The sequence below is a fragment of the Castanea sativa genome, chromosome 10 (genome assembly GCF_040712315.1).
Source record: "Castanea sativa cultivar Marrone di Chiusa Pesio chromosome 10, ASM4071231v1".
Taxonomy (NCBI): domain Eukaryota; kingdom Viridiplantae; phylum Streptophyta; class Magnoliopsida; order Fagales; family Fagaceae; genus Castanea; species Castanea sativa.
Window position 1 is genome coordinate 34341762 of NC_134022.1, and position 22874 is coordinate 34364635.

Genomic DNA, 22874 nt, shown 5'->3' on the forward strand with positions numbered 1-22874 from the left:
ATTGGTGGCTTCTTATGGGCTCCACACCCACGTACAACTCTGCACCTACAAAACCATATTGGCAGTTTAACATATCGAATATTGCATTGACACCATTATCATCTTCTACCAAAACTTGTTGGTAATTCACAGGATGTGGATGACATTGAAAAGGAAATTTATACCAAATAGTAAGTTTTGAATCTTCTCTGTTTATATGAAGCGTGGATGCTACTCTATCACATAGATCTTCAAATGTCACACCCCTGCTTAATGAAAGCATAGAAGGAGGTGGCCCTTGGTAATAAATCCCATTTTCGTCATGTTTAATTATTCCACCGGAATGGATGAGAAAAATGAACAATCTTTCTGCCATTCACACTAAAACATAAAAGTAGTATTAATATATTAACACTACACAACCATTAAAATGCAATACAAGAAGGTAATCTATTAAAAATATTCAATGTTTAAATAGCTAGAGTTAAAAGAATTCTATTAAAAAGGATTGGTTCACTGATAATTTATTATTGTCTATCATAGTTGTTAAAATTATTTAGAATGATCTGTTATGGTTACGTAAATTATTTTATGTTGCTCTTCATTTTGCTTCTTCTAAAATAAGACATATTATATTTCTCATGCATCATTACGATAATAGATAAATATTTATAATATCGTATAATTTTTGTTATTATTATTATAACTAAAACTTAGATTTTTGATTTAGGGGCATATACTAACCTTATTTTTTTTGGGGGTTTTCTTATAGCATACGTGTATATTTTAGGCTAACAAAGTAAGAATTTTTTTAAGAAAAATTTATGTCAATTTTAAAATTTATTTTTGCTATATGAAATTTTAGGCAAGACCCATAATTTAAAACATATCATACAAATCAGTTCTTGTTGCAAAACACATAATATAAAAACAAGATTTTCATGAACAAATAATTTAACAAAAACAAAATTTTCATGCTTAGCTATGCCCCTAAAACATATCAACATGAATATTATAAAAAGAAAAGTAACTACTTAAAGAGATGTAACTCACCTTGTAAAATGATAACCACAGATATGTATTTGCAAGTGTTGTTCCTTATAATTGTTTGTAGAATGTATGGCATGCATGAATTGAAAATGGTTGATAGAATTATGAGGGGAATAAGAGTGAAGAAGAAGACTGATATAATTTTTAGGGGGAAAAGAGTGGAAAATAAGAAACGTGAAAACTAAAGTAATATTGGTGCTGTTTAAATAAGATGCAAGTTTCGTATAAGATAAATTCTTAGATTTTAAACTGTATTAATAGAAATTGACCAAATACAGCAAGGACCATCTCTGCAAAAAATCTCAAAGTGTCTTTGTTTTTTTTGTTTACAGTGTACATTAATCATTTATAAATCTCTACAAATCCTGCAAAGAATTTCTGCAAAATCCTCAGTTTTTTTGTTGTTTACACCGTGTACATCAATCATTTTTTCTTCCATAAATTTCTCTCATGCATGGATAAGAATTTGAATAAGAATATCTATGTACTTTAAATTGTACTAATAAAAATTGACCAAATACAACACAGTTCATAAAAAAACAAAAAGTCAAAAAGATCAACTTTGTGAGGAGACTTGTCACAGGGAGGAGAGATAAAAAGTAAAAATAATCTCTGAAACCAAATTTTAGGCGTGATATGGTTTTATTGGGAAGGATGAATGGAATCATTTCAGGCAGAAAATAAGAATGAGAGGAAGAGGTGAATATTTTCACAACAAATTATAAGTGTCAGGTTGTTACTAGTTGTTATTGTTAGGGCAAAAAAGTATCTTAGCGTTGGGTTCAAATTTGAACCAACAACAACTAACCACCTATGATTTATTGTAAAAATATTGTAAAAATAAAAATGTTGTGTACGTTTTTTTTTCCTTTTATTTCGGCAATGCCACTGCAAAGAATCTCTGCAAAATCCTCAGTTTTTTTTGTTTTTTTTGTTGTTTACACCGTGCACATCAATCATTTTTTCTTCCATAAATTTCTCCCATGCATGGATAAGAATCTGAATAAGAATATCTATGTACTTTAAATTGTACTAATAAAAATTTACCAAATACAACACAGTTCATAAAAAAACGAAAAGCCAAAAAGATGAGAAGACTTGTCACAACACAGTTCATAAAAAAACAAAAAGCCAAAAAGATGAGGAGACTTGTCACAACACAGTTCATAAAAAAACAAAAAGCCAAAAAGATGAGGAGACTTGTCACAACACAGTTCATAAAAAAAAAAAACCCAAAAAGATGAGGAGACTTGTTACAGGGAGGAGGGATAAAAAGTAAAAAGAATCTCTGAAACCAAATTTTAGGTGTGATATGGTTTTATTGGGAAGGATGAATGGAATCATTTCAGGTAAAAAATAAGAATGAGAGGAAGAGGTGAATATTTTCACAACAAATTATAAGTGTCAGGTTGTTACTAGTTGTTATTGTTAAGGCAAAAAAGTATCTTAGCGTTATGTTCAAATTTGAACCAACAACAACTAACCACTTATAATTTATTGTAAAAATAAAATTGTTGTGTACGTTTTTTTTTTCCTTTTATTTCGGCAATGCCACTGCAAAGAATCTCTACAAAAATCTCAGTTTTTATTTTTATTTTTTATTTACGGTACACATCAATCATTTTTTCTCTTCTATAACTTTCTTTCATATACGTTTTAGAATCTATGTACTTTGAATAATAATCAAACAGTACTTGAATTTGTTTCAGACAGACGGACAAGACAAGAATCAAACACTCAGCGTACTTGAGTTTGTTGTTTTCCCCTCCGGCAATGCCATTGTCACAATTAATTTTCCTTTTTTTAAAAATTTTTTTCCCATTTTTGGCAATTGCATTGCCAAATTTTTTTTTCTTTCCCCTATTTCGGCAACACCATGGCCACAATTCTCCTTTTTTTTTTTTTTTTTTTTTTTTCTATTTCGGCAATCCCATTGCCATAATTCTTTCCCCCCCCCTATTTTGGCAATCCCATTGCCATAATTTTTTTTTTCCCCTCTTTTCCCCTATTTCGGCAATACAATTGCCACATTTCCTTTTTTTTTTTTTTTTTTTTTTTTCTCCCCCTATTTCGGCAATACCATTGCCACATTTTTTTTTCTCCCCCTTTTTCGGCAATACCATTGCCACATTTCATATTTTTTTTCCCCTATTTCGGCACTACATGGCCACCATTTTTTTTTTCTTTCCCCCCTATTTCGGCAATCCCATTGCCATAATTCAATTTTTTTTTTCTTTTCCCTCCATTTTCGGCAATGGGATTGCCACAAACCTTTTTTATTTTTTCCTTTTGGGCACTCAATGAAGCGGGCAGGGCTGGGCAGAAGGAATTTCGGCAACACTGTTGCCGAAATTCCAAAATTTCTCTCTCCTCAATTCACTCTCTCTCCTCATTTTCCCGTATAACTTGGAACAGTGACTATAACCCCAAAAAACTTCACTTTTAGCAATATTTACCCAAAAGACTCTAGTATAATTGGTGGTGTTGTATTAGAAGAGTGACAAATTGTTAAATTTTAGTTTACCTTTATCTTTAAGTCTCAGTATATCTCACAATCCTTTATTATTATTTTTTTTGTTTTCCATTTTTTAGAAGAATATTTTTCTTTAAAAATAAGCATCACTAACCCTTTTTTTTTTTTTTTTTAAATTCTTATAATAAGGCTATAACTCTATTTTCATTGTCATTTTTATTTCAAATTAAAACTTCCCGTATTAGATTGATAGCAAATCTATGATTAATTTGGAAAGGTTTTATTAAAACAAAAAATTATAAAGAAATTAAAAAGGAATTGAATATCTGTATTATACCTTCTAACTTCGATAAAAATTGAATTTAGTAATATAACTTTACTTTTATTTAATGTAAGTCACTTTAGAATGTTAGGTGTCCTAATAAAAAAAACTAATAAAATACGAACACAATTAACCCAATTATTTTTCATTGGTTTACTAAATATGGAAACATTCCTTCCCAATAGTTCACATACATAATCAATTTAGAGTTGATTGGAGTTCATTCCCATCTCCCTTGTGATCAAATATACCAATACATATAGTTGATCTTAGTCGTTACTGATGGTAGTCCCTGGTCCTCCAGGAAAATCATATTGGACCTGACAAGCAGCCCATTAAAGGATTGGGCCTTTTCTTGTAATTTTGTTGGGCTTGTTTGTTCCCAATTCACCGACCTTCTATCTTGTTGCAATTGTGTCCCCTCTGTTTCCCAGTAATATGATTTGGGCCATTCGAATTCCGAACCAATCCAAATGAAGTGTGGAGTGATATGTTTCCGAAGAAATATCCACTCAACTTCTTGTCATGGAAATGCTCCTTTTGAAGCCCACAAAATACTTAAAAGAATTGAGTCCCTCACGACAAAGGTCTTCTTTTCCCTTCCTTACAAGATAAATGCATCTAGGAAAACCTCTATCTACATTGGTTGGAAGCCACCTCCTCTAGGTTTTTACAAGCTTAACACCGATGGCTCAGCTCGTGGGAATCTAGGTTGTGCGAGTGCTGGTGGTATCATCTGGGACTCTAATGGCTCTTGGATAGGAAGTTTTTATAGGAATATTGGCTATACCCATTCCATAGCAGCTGAGCTACGAGGTCTTCGGGTTCTCAATATTCGCATGTTCATTATTGAAGTTGATGCCCATTCTGTTGTCAATGTTTTTACATCTCAAAACTCTCTTATTGATACCACTCACCCTTGTAAATTGTAATGCTCTTAATCTTATTATTGATTGCAGGTCTACCCTTCAGCTTTTTAAGGAAGCTCATACCAATTACATTCACCGTGAAGGAAATCATTGAAGCTATTATTGTTACGTTTAATTTCTTTTTTGTGGTGATAGTGTTGTTGAAAGTGTGGGAGTGCATACCTAGGGAATAATTTTTTGGCCACTCAGTTTTTTCACAGTACATTAAGATTGCAAAGTTATAAATGGTGAACAATAAAAACAATGTTAATAATAGGCTTACATGAGGGTGGTTCTCCATGACTCTTCTCTATGCATTTTTTAAAAAGAGGTTGTGTTATTGGTAAAGTTAAAAAAACAAGCATTGCATAATTTCTTAGGTTTTCCTAGTGGCTAGTATGCTTTATGTTTTTCCTAATGAATACAAAAGTGGGTATGGAAATTGGGAAGCGATGTAGCGCAAACCCACCAAGCAATTAATAAGTCAATAATGATGGAATTTAATTCATTAGGTGAACACGTGATAAGTTTTTATTGGTGGAGTATAGAGTGGAGCAGGAAAAGTGGGACAGAAGATTTGGACTCCCAAATCTGAACTACGCAAATAACAAACTAAAGCCCTTTTTTTTGTTATACAAATTTTAGATGATTCTTATGTTCCATTGGAAATTTTTATGTTTAACCTTAAACGTTCTAAGTTATTATTATTAGATAGTTACTTTATGCTACTATTCTATTGCTTAAACCATTTTTCCCTTAAATCCCAACACTTTGTACATTTTTTTTTTTGTTGAGAAACCAGCCTAATGGGCTGGGCCTTTATTCATAATAGGCAAAAAAGAAACATCAATGGACATCAAAATAAGCTAGTGGGGCTATATCCTTAGAAAATTCTTCAAGCCAAACCTGAGTACCCCTACATGATTTTGCTTTTTTAGCCAAGGTGTCAGCAACTACATTACAATTACGTGGGACATAAGTGAACGCAGCTTGCTGAAATTCCATAGCTTGCACGCAAATATCTTCAATGACATGGCCATATGGTAAGACATCCGTAGGCCGTTCCAAAATAGCTTTAATGACTGTTGAAGAATCACCTTCAAAAAGGACCTGTGAAAGGCCTATCTCCCTGGCCAACTGCACAGCTCTTCGACACGCCATAGCTTCTAATTCCATGACCGTTTGAGGTAGGCTAATTGGCATGGTTACAGCGCCGATAGCTTCCCCACGCCAGTCCCTAATCACAACGCCCAACCCCGCTAAGCTTTCTGACTTAAACACCGCAGCGTCAAAGTTGGCCTTGAAGGTGTGGGCTTCAGGTGGACACCAATGCTGCATCGGAGATGGCTCATGACTAGTTGTGATGAGGTCTTGTGCTTCTAGGAACTCCTGGAGTAGAATTCTTGCCATTTGGGTGATTTTATGCAGAGGTTGAGTGGGCAGCCCACGTCTTGAGGCGTTGCGGCGATTCCACAGGGACCATGCAGTGATGATGAAGATCTCCTTCCTGTAGTCATCAAAAATCTGCACAAACCGATCCAGCAAATCCTGGAAACTAGAAACCTGAGCATCGGCAGCCTGCTGGGTCCATGTCAGAGAGCTCCACACTTCTGTAAGCTTCGAACATGACCAAAGTGCGTGTAGTTCGTCCTCCGATTGGGCCTTGCACCCGTCACACGTATCCACGCTAGTAATATGCCTGTGTTGGAGGTTGACCATAGTTGGAAGGGAGCTGTTACAAGCCTGCCAGGCGAAATGTTTTATTTTATTTGGAACTCTCAGCTGCCAAAGACGTTTCCAGAAACTCCTTTGTTGCGCCAATGAGGAGGTACCTGCATGATTAGTTGAAACATTGGAAACTAAAGCTTATATGCACTCTTAGTTGTGAAAGTACCAGAGGGGGTGAGGCCCCAAATGATCCGATCTTGTGGGAGTCGAGTACTCAAAGGGATGCCATAGATCATGGCTACTTCATGGGGTAGGAACAAATGTTGGATTTCAGAGCATTTCCACTCTCCTGTTTCAGCATTGATGAGCCTATCCACTCTTGTATCAGGGTCAATGGTAGGTATTGGTGATACCACAGATCTATGAGTATGCACCGGTAACCATCTGTCCTCTCTGATTCTAATAGAGCTCCCATTCCCTATTCTCCACACCATCCCTTTTCGAATTACATCCCTAGCATTTAAAATGCTCTTCCACGCATAGGAACCAGTGGTGGATTCCTTAGCTTCAAGGATGGAACAATCAGGGAAGAATCTAGCTTTAAAGATTCTATGACATAGGGAATCCGGGTTATTTATCATACGCCACACTTGCTTTGCCAACATAGAATCATTGAATTTCTCAATGTCCTTAAAACCCAAACCTCCTTTCCCCTTATCCTCACAAAGCCGTTCCCATTTAATCCAGTGCACCTTTTTATTAGTACCATCATACCCCTACCAAAACTTCCTAGTGAGCTTTTCCAGTTCCTTAATCGGCCCCTTAGGGAGTTTGAAACAACTCATAGTATATGTAGGGATGGTCTGAATGACAGACTTAATCAAAATTTCCTTGCCAGCTTGGGAGAGGAGCTTCTCCTTCGAACCCTTCCAACCATCATTACCTTGCAATTTTTTCCACACCCTTTCTTTGATATAGGCAAAGCTTTGTCTCTTTGCGCGCCCAACACTTTGTAAATTGATGTGCAAATTAAGCTGCAAGGCTTTTGGTAAACTGTCTAAGTTTTTTTTTTTTTTTTTTGAGAAACCCACACACACCGTCTAAGTTATTGATTATTTATAGTATCATGTAATAATAATAATAATAATAATAATAATAATAATAATAATAATAATAATGAATGCTCTTAGGGTAATGGCTAATAATTCATTTAAAGAAAGTTTTTATGGAAAAAGAAAAAAAAAAGCAATTAATGTTTTGATAGCTTTTTCAAATTTTTTTTATAAAAATGGTGTCAAATTTTTTCTAAAATAGATTATTAACTATTATCCAAAAGACATTCGTTAGTCTGACCCATAATAATAAAGAACGTAAATGATTAATATAATGTCATAGATTTATATTTTTAAACTCAATCAACTTTTTCAAAAAAAACAAAAAACTTACTGTATGAGTCATCAATATGATATGGTATCTTGCTCTCATAATAATAATCCCATAAGATGGACACTATAATTTCTTATGTTGTATCTATTAAAAAAAAACACTCCAGTAAAAACACTCACATAGTCACATTTAGTATCATATTATTAATTAATAGACTCCTATTAAATTTCTAACAAGTGCTATTTAATTTAAGGAAAAAGCTAGATACAGTTACAAAAATTGTACATATATTTTATCCTTTGACCCATATATATAATATTATTAATTCTATTTTATTTAAAAAGCAAAGGGATAGGAATTAAAAAAAAAAAATTCTAATCCACTAAAATAAATAAAAGTGATATTAAAATCTGTAACATATCTCACAATATTTGACTTATATGAAGAGAACAGCAAACTCACACAGACAGATCAACTGAAAAGAAAGGTAGAAAGAAGATCAAAGCAAATAACTCTCTCATCTCTCTGAGCTTTGGTCAAGGAGAAGTCATAGAATCTAATTTAATTCATCCACTGCCATGGAGAGCGATAGCAAATCAGCAACTGCAGGAAAAGTTTTAAGATGCAAAGGTTCTTTTGCTTCATTTACATTCCATTTCAAGGCTATTTGGATCTGTATTATTAACCATATGTTGTACCTTTGTTTGCAACCCAAACAGCTGCAATTTGCAGAAATCCGGGAGAGCCACTTGTGATAGAGGACATTGAAGTAGACCCACCAAAAGCTTGGGAGATTCGGATCAAAATTATATGCACAACCCTCTGTCACACTGATATCACCTATTGGAAAATGAAAACAGTAAGTTCTTCCCTACCATAGAAATAACAAATAGTGCAGCTATTTAGTCTACTCAATACTATCCATCGTAAATTATCAAAAGTTTTAAATGGAATTAGTGCATTATCTCTCAAGGGACTTGTTGCAGCTTTTCCAAGAATTTTTGGGCACGAAGCCGTTGGGTAATTTTATATAACTCCACCTATCCTTATTCTTCATATGAGTTTCTAGCTTGTGTTATACTTTTGGCTTCTTTTGTTACGTTTAATTTCTTTTTTGTGGTGATAGTGTCGTTGAAAGTGTGGGAGAGCATGTAGAAGAATTTATAGTTGGGGATACAGTGTTGCCAGTGTTCCTACCGAATTGCAATGAATGCAGAGACTGCAAGTCTCAAAAGAGCAACCTTTGCACAAAATTTCAGAACAATTATCCCCCTAATATGCCTAGGGATGGTACTAGCAGATTTAGAGACATGAATGGTGAGATTTTGCACCATTTCTTGTGGGTGTCTAGCTTCACTGAGTATACAGTGGTAGATGTAACCCATGCTGTGAAGATTACTCCTGAGATTCCAGCTGATAAGGCTTGCTTGCTTGGTTGTGGGGTGTCCACAGGTTAGTCTCTGTAAATTTCTACATGAATTGATTACACACATTTTATAGACCATCAAATTGATAGGGCTGCACTAGCAAGTCATTGTCTTGTCCTTTTTTTTTGTGGCTATATTTGGCCAGAGTTTCGGATTGTACAATCTTTCAAAGAGTTTCAATGGAGTACCATTTTTCTGGTCGTATTCAACCGAATAATTGTTTCCTCTGGTTAATTATTTTGAAACTAATTAATAATTGAAAACTGGAGTACAAAATCGTAGCTGTGAAGCATAAGCAACCAGCAATTAAGTGGTGGCCAAGAAATAGAGCAGAAAGACTTTGATAACCGATAACCACCGCTGACTTATATCAACCGGTCGGCCATTGTGGTAAAGTCACTTTGCTGAATGTTGCTTTGCATAGAGCAAGTCTAGGTCATTTTGGCAATTTTATTTCCAGGTCATCCAATAAATTTGGATTTTGGCCAAAAATAGTTGAATATGGACCACATTCAACCGCCTATGTTGGGCGAAGTGATATGTTGAGCGAAGTGGTATCTCCTCCATGGTAAAATGGCAAAGTAGTATCTCCTCTTTAGGGTCATTTGTTCGAGCTTAGGGTGAGCTTAGAGTAAAATTTAGACTATCAAGATTTCTAAACCATACACATCTCCCCCTTGCCATAAGGGCTTGGCAGTATCCATGAGCTCGTGTTTGTTCATTCGAGCCCAATGGTGAGCTTGAGGTGGAGTCTGGGTTATTAGAATTTATAAAATATAAGGGGCCACAACTCATTACACAAGTTGGAAAATTTTATAAAGTGTTAAAAGAAAGTTTTTTGCCTTTTTTTTTTACAAATAATCTAAAACTTTTAGTTTTTTTGAAAATAAATTAGTTTTTGAATTTTTATCACAAACATCAAAGTTATCAAAAATAATATCTTTTGATAAAAACTATACAAATAAATTACCACAAAGAAGATGTTTTCCATATGAATAATTAGTCAAACAGTTTCTCAATATAAAGAAGATTTATATTTTGATAGGGAAATTTTTGGATTACGGGATGTATATTGTGTCCCAAATAATATCATTATCATTAAATTATTACTTAAACACTAATTAATGTTAATAAAAAAAATAATGTTGTAATTGTTATAAAAAAAGATTATATTTATTAATTTGTGTATGTGTGCGGTAGCATTACTCGAAACCACCTTTCAAGAGTCAACCACACCTGTCATGTTACCACCAACCACCAAAATCATTGATGCCGCACCACCTAGCCTTTTATGGTGAGCCCCAAAGTCCACTAATTGTGGTGTTAACTTGTAAAATTACTAAAATAATTATAATTGGATCACATGATGTTTAAAATCTTTTTGTTCCCTACAATATTTTTCCCAATTTTCTTTGTGTTATTTGCGAAGTGGAGGAGGTTACTACTTACTAGTTACTACCAAAGTTATAAACAGGTTCTTATATAAATTTTTTTCTTTTTAAAGCTTCTAAACAGGTTCTCCTGTGGTTGCAGGAATTGGAGCAGCGTGGAAGGTAGCTGAGGTGGAAGAGGGATCCACGGTGGCTATCTTTGGGCTTGGACCAGTTGGACTTGCGGTATGTAAGTAAAAGTTTTGGATTACAAAAAATTTCACAATTTTTTATCATAATTGTGATGTAACAAGGTGTAATTGATAAAAAAAAAAAAATTCATATGTAAATGAAAATTAATCACTTATAATTTATCACGTTAAAATTGTAAAATAATTTGTGAAATTAAAACTGCCGGTAAACTAAATAGATTTATTTAACTCAGTGAGTAGTGAGCCTGTGGATCTTGCTCCACGTATCAAAGTCAGCTGGGTTCCAATATCCATAAAAAATCGCAACAAAATCAACATTCAAGACACGACACAAGAGACCCAAACAGAAAAAAAAAAACCAAGATGAAAAAAACAATACAAAACGTTCTGAACAAATTTGATCGTTACAGAATACAGACAAATCAAGATTGGGCGAACTAGGTGACTTTTTAGAAATTTTAAGATTGTTTTAGATCGCAGATTGGTGTCCTTTCGCAAAGTAAATAGGTATCAAAATCCACTAAATAATTGATACCGAAATGGGAAAAAAAGGGAATTGAAAAAGAATTACTACCTAGCAAAAGTCATTGTAATTTAAATGAATTTATGAAGCACAAATTGATAACAGGTTGCGGAGGGAGCAAGACAAAGAGGAGCTTTGAAGATTATTGCTGTTGATTTGAATCCTGAAAAATTCGACATAGGTAACCTGTCCATTAATTGGTCTAAGGTTTCCTATTATTTTTAGCATTACCATACATCATACTTCATTTGTCTCAAATTGTTAATCTTCTATTTCATTTTGAAATGTCTCAAAATGATTTTTTTTTCTAAAATTAATAAATAAAATTTCTATCTTACCTTTTACTTTATTTAAAAAGTCAATGGCTTTTTTTTTTTCCTTTCTATCATTTAAATTAATGATGGTAGTTTTGAAAATTTATACATTTTAATTAACAGATAATGCATTAAATGCTGTTCTAGTAAAAAGTTTGATTTTCTAAACATGACCAACATTTTGGGACGGAATGAGTATATAATATATTCAAGTAAAAGTTCAATCCATAATTTAAATTGGATTCTAATTGCACTTTAATTTTGTATTTAATATCATTTTAATCAAACAATAATTTGATGTCAAATACGTTTAAATTTTCAATTTATGCGTGTCATTCCTATGCATATATGGGGATCATAATTTTTTTTTTTTTTTGGAAAAATATAAGCTAGTAGTAATTATCATTTTTTTTTTAAACTGCTAGTAGTATTTAAAAGCTCAACAAAGTTGTCATTTTATTTTCTTCTATGCAGGAAAAAAATTTGGAGTCACTGATTTTATAAACCCTAAAACCTGTGGAGAAAAGTCTGTCAGCGAGGTAGGGATTCCTTTTTAATAAAATTATCTTTAGGATTATTTTTGCAATTGACATTAATTATTTTTGCTAACTTATTTTACTATTCAGCTTATTTTTGCTACTATTCATGAGTCTTTTTGTACTATTTTAGCTAACTTTTACCTTTATCTATAATATTTTCAGTAAAAAGTTTTCAGTTTCAACGAAATAAACGGATTCCAAACAGACTCTTAAGCCCCTCCAATGTGTTGCACACTTTGCATAGAAAAAGTTTTTTATAGCCTGGTTGGTGAGTGGCACCTTTTAATGTGCAAAACAAAGCTATAAACAGATCCGCACATCATTTTTCTTTTTTTATTTAACTCATTAAGGAAAAAACAATGAAACATATATATAATTATTTTTAGAAAGTTTTAACCTTTGGTGTCCGTTTCTGATGATAACTTTTTATTATCAGACCAAGATACTGGCTAATTGGTTTTTGGTGTAGGCGGAGATTGAACTTTAGATTTCTTATTTAATTATTAGAGACTTTACCAGTTGAACTAACTAGAACCCACAATAAAACATATTAATTGGCATAAACAGGTAAAAGTTTTGTATTGTATGTGCTGATTTGGAGTTTTCATTTTGTATGACATTGATAATAAGGTAATTAAGGAGTTAACAGATGGGGGTGCTGACTATTGCTTTGAGTGTATCGGATTGGCATCATTAATGCAAGAAGCTTTTCTAAGTAGCCGAAAGGTTCTCTCTCTCTCTCTCTCTCTCTCTCTCTCTCTCTCTCTCTCTCTCTCTCTCTCTTTGTTTGATATGGTTCCTTGTTCATCTTTATTATTATTATTATTTTATAGAAGATGGTTCCTGTTAATATGATAGAATTTGAACATTCACATTAAAGCTCTCAAATGCTAAAAATAGCATTTTTAGCACCTCATATGATATGAACACCTCTACATTAAAGCTGCTAAATCTTAAAATTTTCAAGATTTAGCTACAATACAATCTCATATTTGAGATCGCACTGCAGCTGGATTGTAAAAGAAAAATTCTTTTTTATTCACCTCAACGACACTCTCTCTTCTATCTTTCTCTTTCCTCTCTCACTTCTTTTTTCTCTCTTCTCTTTCTATGCTTCGTCGATGAGTGTGCTCTACCAATGATTGTGCTTCAGCGATGGTCGTGGGTCATGGGTCGTGGTCTGATGTGCTCCGGCAATTTTGTGGGTTTGGGTTTGTGGGTATGAGTTCATGAGTCTGAGTTTGGGGGTCTAGTTTCATGGGTCTGGGTTCGTGGGTCTGCGTTCATGGATCATTGACATGATTGGCGTGGATTGTCGAGTTAATCAGCGTGGATCATCGACTTGATTGGTCTCATCGGCGTGGGTCATTGACTTGATCGGCGTGGGTCTCTGATTGTTGTGGTGGTTGTTGGAATTGTGGTGGCTAGTGGCCGGCGGTGGGTATGATTGCTGGGTTGAGACAGTGAGACCAAGAGGGAGAGACAGTAAGACCGAAAGGGAGAGAGGGAGAGAGAGAGAGAGAGACAGTGAGATCAGAGAGAGATGATGAAAAAAATAAAAACAAAACAGATATAAAAATTATAAAGAAATAATATTTAAATGAAGTTGTAAAAAAAATAGAAGTTTTGATTTTGGTATATTGTTAAATGAAGTGTTAAAATTGTAAAAATAGTGTTTTGAGATTGTTGTAAATGCTAAAATTTTAACAATTATTGATGAGAGTGCTCTCCAAGAACCAACGAGAGAATCCATAAGTTTTGGTTACTGTATTACGCCAAGAAGTTGCAGAAGGCACATCAGATATGACAGTTTAGTTTAATTAGTATAAGATAATCCTAAAATCCACCATACATCATAAATGTGATGTGTAATGTGTCCATAGAGAAAGTGGTGTGTGCATTGCGTGAAAGTAAGGAATTGAAATAAACAAATGTGGTCGTTAATTACTGTTCTTAATTAGCTTTTTTTTTTTTTTGTGGTAATTAAGAATACTACATTATAAAAACTAAATTGTTTGTCTGTTTAAAATATTAGGTTCTATCGCCACGCATTCTTGACATAATAGTTATTCAATAAGTATAAATTTTTATAAGGTAGAAGGAAGAAATAAGGGTTAAGGTTCAAGTATCTAGAAGAGAGTTTTACACACACACACACACACATATATATATATATACACACACTTAAATTGTGCTTAATTAAGATTTCTATCTTATAATAATAATAATAATAATAACAATAACAATAATAATAACAATAATAATAATTATTATTATAATAGTAAAATACTAGGTCTTTCACAATACATACTCAAATTATCCAAATGCGGTAATAAAAAAACATCTGAAGGATGTGTATCAAAAATCACAAAGTCTTCACTTTGTTTAAACACCCTTTAACCTTCTAGCAAATGTATTAGCACACTTGTTGCCTTCCACTTGTTACCAAATTAGTTGTGACTATCATTTAATTTCCTATTCGTTTTGGTGTTGAAGTATTTCTTGATTCAATAATTGGTTCTGCGAAAGCCAGGGTTGGGGAAAGACAGTGATACTTGGAGTGGAGATGCATGGCTCGCAACTAAGTCTCAACCCCTATGAGTTTCTTCGCGGCAGAAGCGTGATTGGTACATTGTTTGGAGGTATCAAACCCAAATCTGATATCCCTCTACTCGCCAAGAAATACCTAGACAATGTATGTTGACATTATTTCACTAATTTACGTTGGTTGCCCTCTTAATTAATTTCAGTTTTTCCCCTTTTAATTCAATAGTATTGCTCTTTTTTGTTTTTTGGTTTTTTGATACAAGATAGAATTTCTATACTAGCCTAATTTAAGTGTATATGTATTTGAAACTCCTAATGACTTGAACACTCACTTACCTCCCATACAAGTGTTTGTTTATACTTATAGAGTGACCACTAAGCGATGGTGCGTGGTGGTTGCTCTTTTTTGTTTGTTGTTGAATTCTTCAATAGTATTACTCAAAATTATTATATACCTATGTCTTAATCAAATAATTTATATCATATCAAATTATTAAAAAATATCTCTCATTCTTAAAATTATTATTGTATAACTACCAAGTCCGAAGAAAAGAAAGTGTAGGATAAATATTGGCATTCTTTTATGGTTTACATCAATCAAGCAATCGCTACTCATGGTATTGATCATGATTTTGAATATAATATGCTACTAGTGATGTGTGTTTGTGCTGCAGGAGCTTAGTTTGGACGAGTTCATATCTCATGAATTGAGCTTTCAAGAGATAAACAAAGCCTTCGAATTACATCAAGAAGGAAAGAGCCTTCGTTGCATTATATGGATGGATCACTAGATTGCACTGGCGGAGCCAAGGCGGAGCAAGAGGGGTCAGTTGCCCCCATGAATTCCTCAAAATTTCATCCATCATGGTACTGTGTTATGTTTTGATTATAAAGACAGAAGTTTTATTCACTTTATGTATAAATGTATAAAACGTTGTTAACGAATGATTTCATGTCAATAATAAGATGTATTTAATATATTATTAAATGATATTTTTATATATTTTTCCAAAAAAAAATCAAATTCCACAATATATATCCAAAAAAGCAGACACATCTGCAATGAATTTGTATGTTTAAACTAATGAATAATTGATAAATGTCCCCCTCAAAAAAAAAATTGATAAATGTATTTTAAAAGAAGTGTAAGAATTTAAAAACTCTAGTAGAATACTCTGGAAATTCTAGAGAATATGAATATGTACTCCAATTTTGATTGCCTTAATAACTTTTTTTTTTAATTTTCAATTATAAATTAAAAAAATGAAATTTTTTGGTAGAACGTCTTGAGATTTAAAGACAATGTCAAGAGCAAGCCATACGTGACTAACAATCAGCACGTTCTTGAATGACATATGCTATTTATAACTTCTTGTAATGGACCCTATATTGATCTAGCCCTAATGGGCTCATGAGAGTGGGCCGATGATTCTTTGGGCTAGGTGGCTTCTTTTGGGTCAGCTAGTCACATCTTACTTCCAGTTACGTTGCTTTTAGAATGACGAGAAATATATGTAGCATCTCCTAACCCAAAACTCACTTCATCTGAGTTGGTAAACTTTAAAAAAAAATTGCATCCTATGAATAGTTAAGTTGTATATATGCAATATTACTATTCATACGTTGTAAAAAAGAATATTATTTTAATTGTGGTTGTGTGTGAAAAAAAAAAGAGAGTGGAGAAAAAGAGAGAATAATACTTTTTGTTATTTTGTGAGGTAGTTTATATTATTTTATTAGGTTGTATGTAAAAATAAAAACTAGAATGTAGGTTAAGTTATAAAATGAGTTAGTAAAATTAATAATATAGTGTTTGAGGATGCAAATTAGGTTTTTTTTTTTTTGCATCCTCGGATGCTAATGCTATTAGTGTTTGAAATGCTAAAACAAATACTTACACTGTCAAAGGTTCCAGTAAACTTAATTGGTAAAATTTTTAATAGTTGAATAAGAAATATGGAGTTTAATCCCAATTTACACTAAAAACCAATTAGTATTTTAGTCTGATAATAAAGAGATATCATCAGGAGCGGATACTATAGGTTGAAATTCTATAAAAAAAAAAAAAAAAAAACCTACATTGTCATAAAAATTTCAGGGCTTTTAGAATGAAGCATTTTCTCCCTCGGTATGACTGTAAATGTCGGGAACTTTGGGAGGGTTCAAATTCCATTGTGTCATTGCCATAACAGGTTAATGACTGCCATAAATCAGCTTGGCATGATAAGTGACAAATTAATGATCATCCAACAATAAAATTTTTCATGAACTTTTAAATGTGATTAAGGAAGCGTGAAAAGGTCAAGCTTGTCACATGGAGGTGGGGGCGATGAAGATGACCACCTCTAATTTCTCAACCATTCCTTTTTGAAGAAAAAGTTAAGGACATTTTTTCGAGTTTATTAGTAATCAATATAAAGTACAACAATATAGAATTAGTCTAGAGACACCTTTTTATAATGTGAAAATGTTTTTTCTCTGCTCACCATTTATTCCCTCAACAAGTTATTAAAAAAAAATAAAGATAGTATTAATAACAAAATTAAGAAAATAAGTGCTCAATGATCAATCATTACATACCTAGGGAAAAAAAGTTTGGCCACACAATTTTTTTCACAACATATTGTAATTTGCAAGTTATAAATGAAGAACAATAGAAATAATGTTAATAATAGGCTTACATGAGGGTGGTTGTCCATGACTTATAACTTATTTCTCAATGCATTTTTTTTAAAGAGGTTGGGTTTTTGTTCCGTAGGAAAATTTTATGTTTAAGCCGTGTGGGTTCTTTTTTTGGATAGTACCCAGGTCCAAGGTAGGAACAAGGATCTTGAGCCTCCGAAGAGTTTTACACTTGTTGTTTGGTGGATTGAGCTTGATTCACCGCAGCTATAATGGGTTGATTACAAACCAAGTTGTGTGCAAAACATAGGCCCTACAACACATACATATTCACACATGCAAACATATACATATTGTAAAATAGATGGTTGAGGAACAGTAAAGAAACAAGGAAAAAGCAAGTGAAGACGTTAGGGATCCTCAGAAAATAGAGTGTTATGTCATTATATTGAGTTTTAGTAGATTGAGCCCTATTTTCTGCTGAGATATGTCACAAGGTTCAAATAAATTCAAAAGTCACAGACTTAAAGAGCTCTTTGTAGGCTTCCAAAACTTGTGAAATTTGAATACCCTTGAATCTAAGTGTATCCTATAGCACTTATCTCAGGATCCCTCACAGCGTTTCACACACACACACACACACACACACACACACTCTCTCTCTCTCTCTCTCTCTTCTAAGGTTTTAATGAGTCCCTTAAGGGTTCTTTTTGCTTTGATTGTTTGTTGCTGAATGCCCTTTGATGATGGCTTGATCCCCTTTTTTATAGTATATTCCTAGGGTTTTGGTACGCCATTGATTCTCTCCATTTGCTGACCTAGGTACCACAACCAATGTTGTCAGCAACATTGATGGTTGGTCCTCTCTTTATTTTCTCAACACGTTCTTCTTTTAAGGTCCCCCCTCCTCCCCAAAAGTCCCCAGCTGACCTTCCTTTTTCAGGAGGTCCTGAAGGCTTACTTTTAAGCTTCTTTCCCAAAGCTTCTAGATGGACCTTTTTAAACCCCTACTTTTGGTTGCTTCACCCTTTGTCTTTATCTCTAAATAGGTAGATTCCTCTCTGTTAAGCTAAAAGATTCTCAGCCACCTTCCTTCATGGTCTACCTTCTTGCATTTCTCGAGGTACTAGGCTTCTTTTTATCAAATGCTAATTCCTAAGTCATCAACTCTTTTTCTGAGTCATAGGCAGCTAATGGAACATGCCTATCTTCGTTCCTTGTGTCCATAAGCATGCTTCCTTGAGCTGTTCAAATCTTAGCTGATTCTTTCCTGCATTTTTCGAGAATCCCCTTGGTCCTAGTAGTTCCAAGGTATCTTAGTCTAGTATTTTTCTAGGCTCCTTGGGAGTTCTTCTCACAAAGGTTGGGTCAAGCTTCTTTTTCCTTTTTCTTCCTTTTCTAAGGCCTAGGGCTTGCCCATTTATGGGCTTGGGCTTCCTTTCAATATTTTAAGTGGGTCTTGGGTGGCGGATTAGGCCTTCCTTGTCTTTGAGGGCTCTTTAATTTTAGATTTTAATACTTGTGATATTTTAAACCTTAACAAACAGTTTATGTTTTTTTTTTAAATTTTTTTTATAGTTGTGAAATTATGTCTCTTTGTCGCTAAGAAAGTGAGTTCTCTCCCTTCTCTTAGGTAGTAGAAGTTTATTGTCCCTTCCAAGGAAGGAGAGTTCTGTCTCTCTAAGGTAACAAGTTTACTTTGGAGCTAGTGGGTTTTTTCTTGGGGGTTTTGGGAAACACGATTAGTAACCAACCTAAGCAGCAAAGACAATGGAGGACTTGGCTGAAAAATGGAACTCTTTGTCTCTTTCAGAGAGGGAGAAGACAAGATTTGTTCTGCAAAGGGACCAACAAACCAAGGAGTTCATGCTTGTTGCATAGTTCCTGACTCCTTGCTTTCTCAACGTGGAAATCATGGCTCGAGCTTTCAAACAATTGTGGAGATCCACGAATGGTTTTAAGATTCGCAATCAAAAGGACCATCGTGTTTTGTTTGTTTTTGACAATTTGGGTGATGTGGATTGGATTCTAAAGAACCATCCTTGCAGTTTCGACAAACATTTAGGGGTTGTTTGGTTTTTTTTATTTTTTATTTTTTTTTATCACTCATCACTTCTTACTCAATTTTCGTCACTCATCACTCATTGCTCATCCCTCATCACTTAAAATACCCCAATTTTCTAATACTACCCATTTGGTTTTTGTTTTCACTTTACATCACTCAAATTTTTTTCTACTATTTGTGGGACCCACTGCTTGACCCAATGTCATTTCATGTTCTTTTTTTTTTTTTCCTTGACTCTCATCTTTCTCTGCCTCTCATCTCTCTACCTCTTGCCCAACGTTTCTTTCTCTCTCCCACCACAGCCACCAAACCCACAGAAAAAAAAAATCAACACCAAACCACCATCGGCTCGTGGATTGGAGATCAAATTGCGTTGAGATTGGTTTGGTGCTTGATTTGTGGTGGCAAATCAGAGATCAGATTGTGTTTTGGCCCTTTCGGGTTGCATCTGGGTTGATGCTATGGGTGCTGCGATGGCAGATCGGTGGTTGATATGTGGGTTGGCAGATCGGTTACTGTGGTTGCATGTGGGTTAAGGCTGTGATTTGTGGTCGTCTTGGTGGTTGATTGTGCCACAGCGTCGGTGTTGAGATGGTCTTCAACAGAGGTGGTGGTTACGCAGATAACGCCAACGGGGTTCGTATCTTTGATGTTGGGGATTTTGTTGGCTCTCATGCTTTGTGGATTGGTGACTTTTATTGGGTTTTTGTTGATACCGTAGGTTCTGGGCTTGAAGGTGAAAAGGAAGAAAAAAGAAGAAGAAAGATTAAACAAACTGAAGAACAGAGAAAGAAGAAAAAAAAAAGCGAAGAAGAAACAAAAAAAAAACCCCCAGCCAATGGAGACCAACGAAAGAAGAAGAAGAAGAAAAAAAGAAGAAGAAAGAACTGAGCGAAGACCAAAAATATTATGTGATGAAAAACCAAAAAAAAAGAAAGAAAGGAAGGAAGAACGAACTAACAAGAGCAAAAAGGATGAAAAAAAATAATAGAAGAAAGAACAAAAAAAAAAGAAAAGAAAGGAAGGAAGAACGAACTAACAAGAGCAAAAAGGATGAAAAAAAATAATAGAAGAAAGAACAACGGAAGAACAGTGGAGAAGAAAGAAAAAAAAAGGTCAAAAGTTGCGGCTTACCCTGATTTGTGGGTCCCTCCATGTGTGTTTAATTACCAAAATGCCATTGAAAATTGAGTTTTGGAAACTGAAAACACCCAAAATGTGTTTTCAGTTTCCATAACTCATAACTCAAAAATCAGAGAATTGAGTGATGGAAATAAAAACTGGAAACAGAGTTATGAAAATCCAAACAAGCTTTTGAGTCATGGGTCCCACCATTTTTGAGTTATGAGTTATGGAAACAGAGTTATGATTTATGAAAACTAGAAATCCAAATACCCCCTTAGTCATGTTCCAAAGATACAACTCAGTTTCAAGTACAAGCGTTTGCCTAATTTTTTTTTTTGGTGTGGATGCCTAAACCATAGTGATAAAGACTGTGAACTGTGGATTGAGAGCAATGGAACTCTCATGCCGGAGCAACAACAGTTTAATTTGTCTCTGAAGGTAGCCCTGTATACTTTAGCAGGGAAGGATGTTATCTATGTTCTAGGTTATTACGAGCAATGGAAGCCTAAAGCTCGTACCTCACCCCAGGGTCTGCATGCACAGCCAAGCTCATCGGAGGGAAGAGCAAAGAATGGAGGTTAGGTGGAGGAGCAACCAACGGAGATGGTCACAGAATTTATCGATGTTGGTATTAATGATATTAATGTGGGTGAACCATTGAAACCAACAAACGTGGAAGAGGGATATGCGTTACTTTCTGATCAGGATACCTAGCCAAATCCGGACTCAATCTCATTCATATCACCTCTAATAAAGGCTCCTAATTTAGAGGAGGTGAATAAGGAATCTGAAAATTCAATTCCGAATTCAGTTATAATGCCAGAATTATTTAACATTCAAATCAGGGAGATTGATGAGGCATTAATGACTTATAGGAAGAATTTTGATGTGAGAGAGACACCTACGACAGCAACTAATAGGGTGACTAACTCGCCAACTCAGCATGTCATCTCAGCAGAAAATCTAAGTACACGTTAGGAAGGAATTAGGGCAAAAAAAAAAAAAAAAAGACAACCTACGATAGGAGCAAACACAATTGGGTAAGCAGGGAGAAAGCCATGATTGAGGTGAAAGCAGAAGAAAAATTGGTGGAAAAAGAAGGGGGTTTCTCATCTGGAGTTACCAAGCAAGCATAGGCGGGTTTCTAAGCATGAAGGTGTATCTTTTTACTTAATGGTGGAGGCTGATGTTCAGCCCTGCCAATCACAATGAGTTGCTTAATTTGGAACTGTCGTGGGCTTGGGAACACATGTACAGTGAACAAGCTTGCGGAATTGGTGTGGGTAAAAGATCCCTCTGTCATGTTCATAGCCGAAACATGGGCAAATGAAACAAGGCTAAAAGATGTGAAGAGGAAAATTCAATTTTGAAAACATGTTTGTTTCCCCAAGAACTACTAGAGGTGGCGGGTTAGTTGTATTCTGAAGGGAGTCAGTTAATCTTTCGGTGGAGGGTCTTGATAAAAATAACATTAATGCAATCATAAATAAGAACAAAGAAAATGAGTGGCATTTTACTGGTTTCTATGGTGAATTGGACACACACAAGCGAATTGAATCTTGGGATTTGCTTAGAAACTTAAACCAGAAATTTAGAGTGCTGTGGTTATGCACAGGAGATTTTAATGAGTTGGTTCGAAGTAAAGAAAAATTGGGGGGTAATAGAAGAAGTCACAATTAGATGCAACTTTTTCGGGATGCAATTGACGCATGTGGTTTTATAGATCTTAGGTACACAGATTCAAAATTCACATGGAGCACGCACTACAACAATGGGTACTCAATATGAGAGAGGCTTGATAGAGCTTTATGCACATCAGATTTGCTCAACTTGTTTGCTACTACCAATGTCAGCCACCTCACTTGTACAACATCAAATCATCCCGCTTTGGATTACTCTAAGCGACATACCTCCTCCACCCGTGGCAAGGCCTTTCCAGTTTGAAGAAATGAGGTTATTAGATAAAGGGTGTGGTTGAGTAGTCGAAGCGGTATAAAGAAACACCATCTCCAATGAGGCCAAAACTCAGGTTATAAAAAAAATAGAAAAGTGTGGTCTTGAACTCACTCAATGGAGCAGGAAAAATTTTGGCCATGTAAGAAGAGAAATAGTGGAGAAAAGAAAATGGTTGGTGAAAGTCGAACAAGAAGCAAGGCAAAATGGTAGTAATCACCGGGTTAGGGAGTTGAAAATGGAGATTAATTAATTGTTGGAAGGAAAACACAATGTGGAGGCAGCAAGCAAAAGCTCTCTGGTAGGTGGAGGGAGATATGAATTCGAGGTATTTTCATAGCCGGGCTACTCAAAGGTATCGAAGAAATAGAATATCGTGCATCCAAAATTC

General features: G+C 34.5%; 1 protein-coding gene across 3 annotated transcripts; it reads left to right on the top strand.

Moving 5' to 3' along the window:
* Positions 1-8234: 8234 nt before the first annotated feature.
* Positions 8235-15696, top strand: LOC142613298 (alcohol dehydrogenase-like 2). Of its 3 annotated transcripts, none has more exons than XM_075785587.1 (10): positions 8235-8416; positions 8506-8645; positions 8760-8806; positions 8913-9238; positions 10747-10829; positions 11424-11499; positions 12107-12171; positions 12802-12897; positions 14705-14866; positions 15393-15696. In XM_075785587.1, exons 1-10 carry the CDS (start codon positions 8365-8367, stop codon positions 15507-15509), a joined length of 1164 nt encoding a protein of 387 aa, XP_075641702.1. In that variant the 5' UTR covers positions 8235-8364; the 3' UTR covers positions 15510-15696. The 3 variants fall into 3 exon arrangements, with proteins under 3 accessions (XP_075641702.1, XP_075641703.1, XP_075641705.1); XM_075785588.1 differs by having other exon boundaries at positions 12811-12897; XM_075785590.1 differs by having other exon boundaries at positions 14705-14813; positions 15393-15535.
* Positions 15697-22874: the final 7178 nt, after the last annotated feature.

Excerpts from the sequence above, each read along its gene's own strand:
- LOC142613298 (XM_075785587.1), top strand. The coding sequence starts at position 8,365 with ATGGAGAGCGATAGCAAATCAGCAACTGCAGGAAAAGTTTTAAGATGC. Across the intron at positions 8,417-8,505 it reads AAAAGTTTTAAGATGCAAAG|CTGCAATTTGCAGAAATCCG; the intron begins GTTCTTTTGCTT and ends CAACCCAAACAG. Across the intron at positions 9,239-10,746 it reads TGGTTGTGGGGTGTCCACAG|GAATTGGAGCAGCGTGGAAG; the intron begins GTTAGTCTCTGT and ends CTGTGGTTGCAG.